This window comes from Anarhichas minor, unplaced genomic scaffold (genome assembly GCF_050575085.1).
Source record: "Anarhichas minor isolate MPS153535 unplaced genomic scaffold, ASM5057508v1 ptg000038l, whole genome shotgun sequence".
Taxonomy (NCBI): Eukaryota; Metazoa; Chordata; class Actinopteri; order Perciformes; family Anarhichadidae; genus Anarhichas; species Anarhichas minor.
In genome coordinates, this window is record NW_027466484.1 from 2880001 (window position 1) to 2887500 (window position 7500).

At 45.2% G+C, this 7500-nt stretch overlaps 1 protein-coding gene across 2 annotated transcripts in view; it reads right to left on the minus strand.

Moving 5' to 3' along the window:
• Positions 1–2571: 2571 nt before the first annotated feature.
• heatr5a (HEAT repeat containing 5a) overlaps positions 2572–7500 on the minus strand; it is a 29415-nt gene continuing 24486 nt past the window's right edge. For both annotated transcript variants that reach the window (XM_076107419.1, XM_076107420.1), the window contains 5 exons: positions 7060–7202; positions 5679–5786; positions 5243–5345; positions 4491–4644; positions 2572–4118 (listed from right to left, as the gene is read on the minus strand). In XM_076107419.1, coding sequence (XP_075963534.1) covers positions 3971–4118; positions 4491–4644; positions 5243–5345; positions 5679–5786; positions 7060–7202 — 656 coding nt within the window. In that variant the 3' untranslated portion in view covers positions 2572–3970. The remainder of the gene's footprint in view (positions 4119–4490; positions 4645–5242; positions 5346–5678; positions 5787–7059; positions 7203–7500) is intronic.

Here is a 7500-nt window from a genome sequence, read left to right on the forward strand (position 1 = left end):
CCTGTGAGGGCCCTACAGAGAACACTAAAGTACGGAGGCCTGTGAGGGCCCTGCAGAGAACACTAAAGTACGGTGGCCTGTGAGGGCCCTACAGAGAACACTAAAGTACGGAGGCCTGTGAGGGACCTGCAGAGAACACTAAAGTACGGTGGCCTGTGAGGGCCCTACAGAGAACACTAAAGTACGGTGGCCTGTGAGGGCCCTGCAGAGAACATTAAAGTACGGAGGCCTGTGAGGGCCCTGCAGAGAACACTAAAGTACGGTGGCCTGTGAGGGCCCTGCAGAGAACACTAAAGTACGGAGGCCTGTGAGGGCCCTGCAGAGAACACTAAAGTACGGAGGCCTGTGAGGGCCCTGCAGAGAACACTAAAGTACGGAGGCCTGTGAGGGTCCTGCAGAGAACACTAAAGTACGGAGGCCTGTGAGGGCCCTACAGAGAACACTAAAGTACGGTGGCCTGTGAGGGCCCTACAGAGAACACTGAAGTACGGTGACCAGCGTCTCCACAGACTGAGCTGTGCTACTAAACCTTATGTTCATGAAACCAAGAAGACATTTTCAGAGTCATTAAGTCGATGAATACATTTCAGGTTTCCTGATTTATTTTTAATAAGCCTCTTGCGTTCCATTGTAGTCCAGTCACACGGTCCGCTGGGCCTCCTAGCTTCTCCGCTCCCCTCACTATTATTTAGATTTTCTCGGTTCTTTGTTTGACTTTGTCAGTACAAGCTATTACACATGTAATAAACAGGATCAACTTATCCTGTCTGTGCTGTATTGGTTTCATCAGACAGACTTGTTTAGGAGTTTCCTTCATTGCTCTTTGTCCTTGTAGCCTCTGCATGTCCCGGGAGTTCAGGACAACCACAAGACACAGAATCCGGTAGAGAACAGACTTTATTTTCACCGGACAGATGGCAGGATCGACACCAGCTGGCAGGCACACGTGTAGGCACAGGGTAGAAGACGGTACGGACTGACAGCCCAGGACTGCAGCACCAGGGTTGATATACTGCCAAGATGTGATTAGTGGAACCCGGGTCTGGTGTGTCAGCCTGCAGGAGGTGATCAGCTGGATTGTCTGCAGCTGTGCCCCAATCAGGGGTGTGGCCATGGGAGGTGTCTGGAGGCAGACAGAGGAAAGGGCGCCGGTGGACACCGGCTTGATTTGTGACACATGAAATGTCAGGTGGATCCTCATGGACGAGTTTCAGACAGAGGAATACTAAAGTACGGAGGATAATGGCACGGATCTCAAACGGGCCGATGAACCGGGGGGACATCTTTCGAGATTCGGTCCTAAAAGGGATATCCTTGGCGGAGAGCCAGACCTTTTGACCGACTTGATACTGCGGAGGAGGGGTGCGGCGTCGATCCGCCAGGCGTTTATTTTGGAAGGCTCTCCAGACCTGGGCCCTGAACTGCGGGCCGCGGTCTGAAACGATGTCCACTGGGATCCCATATAGACGGAACGCTGAGGGTCTCCTGAGCTGAGGGAAGCTTGGGCAGCGCGATGAAGTGAGCCGCCTTGGAGAAGCAGTTGACCACCCTAACGATGACCGTGTTCCCTTGAGAGGGCAGCAGACCTGTGACGAAGTCGAGGGCGATGTGGGACCAGGGACGATGTGGCACAGGAAGGGGTTGCAGCAAGCCGGTGGGAGGTCGGTGTGAAGTCTTACTTCGGGCGCAGGTTGAGCAGGCGAGGACAAATGCTCTTTGGCTCTAAAGGTCCTCCGAAGCAGGGTAATGGTCTGATGCCAGGGTGACAGGAGAACCGGGAGGTGTGCGCCCACTGGAGCACCTGGGAGTGTGCGGACAGGGGAACAAAGAGACCTCCGGGGTCTGACCGAGTCCGGAGAGCGTCCCGCGCCACCGATTCTATCTCCCAGGGGAGAGAGGCTGCCACACAGGCTGCTGGGAGGATGGTATCAGGACTGGAGGGTTGTACTCTTGATTCTAGTCTTGATTCTGGTCTTGATTGTACTCTTGATTCTGGTCTTGATTGTACTCTTGATTCTGGTCTTGGTTGTACTCTTGATTCTGGTCTTGATTCTAGTCTGAGTTTAGGAGGAAAGGTCCCCCCCGTTTCATAGACTCCGCCCCCTGCTTCCTGCCTTCCCACACACATAAATTGAAATGAAAGAGAAATAAAGACTTCTTACTCACTGGATTCATCTCATGTTTCATGACTTGTTACCACATTAAATAAACTAATAAAATAATATCATGCTTTGCTTTAAACTCATTTTATGACGTCACATTTATTTTTAAGGTAATACAACTAATACATATCGGAACTCTTTTATTTTAAGATCATTTTTTTTAAATAAGTAAATTTAAAAAACACCTTAAAGAGTAACTTAGCCCCTAAAAATCAGGTCTCTTCTCAACTCCAGGTAGTTTAACTCTCACCTGGCTGCAGTGATGTAACGGTGACATCACAGGTGGGCGTGGTTACAGGTGTGTCTTTAAACCTTTATAGCACTGAATCCACTTTAAGTTTTCATAAAAGTTTCAGACAAAAACAAAGACCTTCATCATCGTCACAAATCAAAAACACGTGAAACAGAATTAGAAGAAAAACATCTTTTATTAACTGGCTGCTGTTAGAAGACATGTTGACTCCTTCAGATCTCACCTGTACACTTCACAGGCTCATAAACTAATACAGGTCTTTTATTGTGACAGCTTTAACAGGAAATCATGTCAAATGATTTAATTCACAATAAAAGTCCTTTAAAACAAACTAACAGACACGATATCATGACGTCTTAGTGTTGTTAAACTAAAGTGCGAAAGAAGACTAAATTGTCCCTTCCAGGCCACCATATGCTTCAGGTGATCCTTCAGACGAAATAAAACTCAACAAATCAACATTTCACTACAAAAATAAAAACGCTCTTCTCTGTTATTGACATTCATTCATTCATCTACGTGACCTCTGACCTCCTTTTATTATTAGTGACGTACATAGAGACCATAATTCTTTCAAAATAAAAGCCTCCCTTTCATTGTCGGACCTGACGGCACAGCGCGGTGTGTGTTGCGTTGTACAACTGATTTTGAGATGCTCTCCCCTGATTGGTCGAGCTCACTGTTTACACTGTACATGTGTGCTTCAGGTGAAACAGTCAATTCTGGGATTAAACATTTCAGTGTCTGTTTATTGGAGCGATCGGGAAGTTTTGGAAAAATATGACCTCATCGTGCTGCATCATGAAAGTATTTTTTTTTTGGGGGGGGGGGGGGGGGTCTTATGTGGATCTAAAATATGATCACATGACAGGTTTGTAGTTGCTGACGCCTTCACTGTCTGTTCGTAAATCCTGAAACTTGGTGACGGTTGACGTTCTGTATTATTTTAAACTTGTTGTCTGTCTTTATTATATTTAGATTTTACAGTAATTTCGGTCATCTGATGTTTTTAAATGTGCTTCATGAAAACATTTAGAAATTTGAAATATGAGTAAAAAAATCTAAAATTGTCTTTGTAAAAATAAAAATGTGTGTGTCTGTGTTTGTGTGCATGTGTGTGTGTGTGCCTGTGTGTGTCTGTGTGTGTAGAATCAGGATGTTAATTTTGACTCTTTAGTGACCTCTAGTGGTGAGGACACAGAACAACAGCACTCACCCTTCAGCCAGCTGGCAGGAAACTACGGTGCCTTCAGGTAACGTAAAAAAAGACAGCGTCAGTGATTGGTTTGTCCCTTCTGGGCTCCTGTAGAAACTCTGTGACCGTAGACATTGATAATATCAGTGGAATATGAACGAGTGACTCTTCATGTTCATCATGAATCTAACAGAGATAAAGCTCTCCTCTCATTGGTTGTTCACTGATTATTGATCAATAACGTAGAGATGTGAGAGGAGTCACGGTCAAAGATGGCCGACGTCAACGCGTCACAAAGTCTCTGTGACGGTGCGTTCAGGTACACGCGGTTAAGACGGGATAATCCAAACCTCGGCCCCCTCACAGGAAGTTGGTCTTCAGCGTGATGCTGGGCGACGACTTGGCGGCAAGGTGACCGCTGCTCGCTTTGGCGTTCAGACTCTCCTGGTTTCCTTTGACGGCGGCTTCCAGACGAGACTTCAGGTGAGGAGACGAGGAGACGAGCGACCTGAGGAGGGAAGGAAATAAGAGTTTTATTTATTATTTATGAATATAGATTGTTGTTGTTGTTGTTGAGAATCTACAGAACAGAAGTTTGGACTTTAATAACTTAAAACATTCGTCATCAGGAGGCTCAGAGAAAAGTTACCGACTTCACTTGAACTCAGCGTCTCTTATTCCTCCTTATCTTTTTAAATGGGCTTTTATTTTGAAAAATAGCATCTATAAACAGCATAAAAATGTTTAATAAATGCTTTATAACACACACTGTAAGGGGATGCGTTTGTCAACATATATATATATATATATATATAAATATGATATATATAATTTAAATATATGCATATAAATCTCTACAGAGAGGAACCAGCTCTGGTACCTGAACACAGCAGAGTGTTGCGGGCCGAGACGCATCAGGTCTTTGAGCGCCGCCTCGTGGAGCGACCGGGACGCCGTGGGGGCGGAGCCTAGAGCGTTTTCATCCAGCAGGAAGGAGATGAGGAGCGGCAGCAGGACGGCCACCAGCTGAGGACCTGAGGACCAATAAAAACACTTCAGAACATGAAGCCTGGACTCAAAGTTCACCTGAAGAAACGTCAAAGTTTAAAAAACCTCTGAACCCAGAAACCTGACGGGATCTTTTCATCAGATTATCAACATTTCCAACAGTCCCTGAACGCATCACGTGTGACTAACACTTCTGTCAGAAAAAAAATCACCAAATCTGAACTTTAAAATATAAATAAATAAAATAAATAAATTAACCTTTTGAAGTGACCACATTCTGTACAAAACATTCAATGCAACTCCTGATCAGAACCGATCACAATGCATGCTGGGTACAACACATGAATATATATATATATATATATAAACACATAAATATATATATAAACACAGACCTACAGATCTGATCTAACTAAGTGACTGTTTCTGTGACTTCCTGTTTATTCTTTGAAGGCGGCTCTTTATTTTGGCTCCGCCCCCTGTCGCTCATCTCCAACCAACCAAACGACTCGACGTCAAAGAAATTCAATGTTTCCTTTTTGCTTCATGATTTATGGTTTTATAGTGAAATGTTAGAGTTCTCTCTAGTTCAGGAGGTTTCCCTCTTCTGGGTTCTGGACTCACGCTGAGACTGGTCTGCAGCCTGGACCAGAGCCTCCATGGACCGGACTCCCTCCAGGACCCCGAGCAGCTCCTCTGGACTCTGAGGACGACTCCTCTCCACCTTCTGAGGAGGACACGTCAGCTGATCAATACATTCAGCCATCACATCTTTTCAAAATAAAAGCATGGAAATATTCACATTTTATCAGGATGTTTGGTCTTTGTTATCTTAGATTTTATATTTTTGATTGATTCATATTTTCCTCGAGACCAAACTGAAGTGAATATTTGTGACAAATGAGACTAAGATGAAGTGATATTTAAAAAATATGACCATAAATATTTCTTCTTGAATTCACCAGCTTCACAGAACAGAAACTAAACTATTCCATGAAAACTAAAATCATTGTGGATGATATAAACATCCACAAAAGAGGAATACAATATAATTCAGTACCTGGAGGAATCGAACCAGCGGCGGTCCGAGTGCCTGGATGTACGGGACGGCCACGGTGGGCGGAGCCTGAAACACCGACGTCAACAGCTGATGACATCGACTCACGACCTGCAGCAGAGAGAACGAATAATTAACAAAAATGACATCATCAGATGTTTTACTTTTTGAGATGTTTTAAAACCACCATGAGGTCAGAATCTACGGGGGTCCAGGTTCAGAGGACTGATTAAGGATGTGGTCTCGGTTCTACAGAGCTTCCAGGTTGTTGTTCATTAGAGAGTACGTTTTAATGTGTCCATTCTAGACTGGATTCTGGTCTTGATTCTAGTCTTAGTTCTAGACTCGATTCTGGCCTTGATATTACTCTCTGGTAGTCCTGGTTACTCTCTGGTAGTACCGGTTACTCTCTGGTAGACCTGGTTACTCTCTGGTAGACCTGGTTACTCTCTGGTAGTCCTGGTTACTCTCTGGTAGTCCTGATTACTCTCCGGTAGTACCGGTTACTCTCTGGTAGTCCTGGTTACTCTCTGGTAGTACTGGTTACTCTCTGGTAGTCATGATTACTCTCTGGTAGTCATGATTACTCTCTGGTAGTCATGATTACTCTCTGGTAGTACCGGTTACTCTCTGGTAGACCTGGTTACTCTCTGGTAGACCTGGTTACTCTCTGGTAGTCCTGGTTACTCTCTGGTAGTACCGGTTACTCTCTGGTAGTACCGGTTACTCTCTGGTAGTCCTGGTTACTCTCTGGTAGTCCTGGTTACTCTCTGGTAGTCCTGGTTACTCTCTGGTAGTACTGGTTACTCTCTGGTAGTACTGATTACTCTCTGGTAGTACTGGTTACTCTCTGGCAGTACTGGTTACTCTCTGGTAGTCATGATTACTCTCTGGTAGTCATGATTACTCTCTGGTAGTCATGATTACTCTCTGGTAGTACTGGTTACTCTCTGGTAGTCCTGGTTACTCTCTGGTAGTCCTGATTACTCTCTGGTAGTACCGGTTACTCTCTGGTAGTCCTGGTTACTCTCTGGTAGTCCTGGTTACTCTCTGGTAGTCCTAGTTACTCTCTGGTAGACCTGGTTACTCTCTGGTAGTCCTGATTACTCTCTGGTAGTCCTGATTACTCTCTGGTAGTCCTGATTACTCTCTGGTAGTCCTGGTTACTCTCTGGTAGTCCTGGTTACTCTCTGGTAGTACTGGTTACTCTCTGGTAGTACTGGTTACTCTCTGGTAATACTGGTTACTCTCTGGTAATACTGGTTACTCTCTGGTAGTCCTGATTAATCTCTGGTAGTCCTGATTACTCTCTGGTAGTCCTGGTTACTCTCTGGTAGTCCTGGTTACTCTCTGGTAGTCCTGATTACTCTCTGGTAGTACTCACCAGCGGGTCTTTGGCGTACATGCTGGAGGTGAAGCGCTGCAGACTGAGTGCGTGCAGCGGCTCCACGTAGCAGACGTCTGGACCAGCAGACAGAAGGAAGATGGTCAGAGCGGAGAGGAGAGTGACGTGGTCCACCACAGAGTCTGAGGAGACACACACAAACACACTGAATACATAAGTAATGTTGTGTGTTGTGACAGTGTGTAGATGTAACAGTGTGTAGTCGTGTTGTGACAGTGTTGTGACAGTGTGTAGTCGTGTTGTGTGTAGTTGTGACAGTGTGTAGATGTAACAGTGTGTAATCGTGTTGTGTGTGTTGTAACAGTGTGTAGTCGTGTTGTGTGTAGTTGTGACAGTGTGTAGATGTAACAGTGTGTAATCGTGTTGTGACAGTGTTGTGTGTGTTGTAACAGTGTGTAGTCGTGTTGTGTGTAGTTGTGA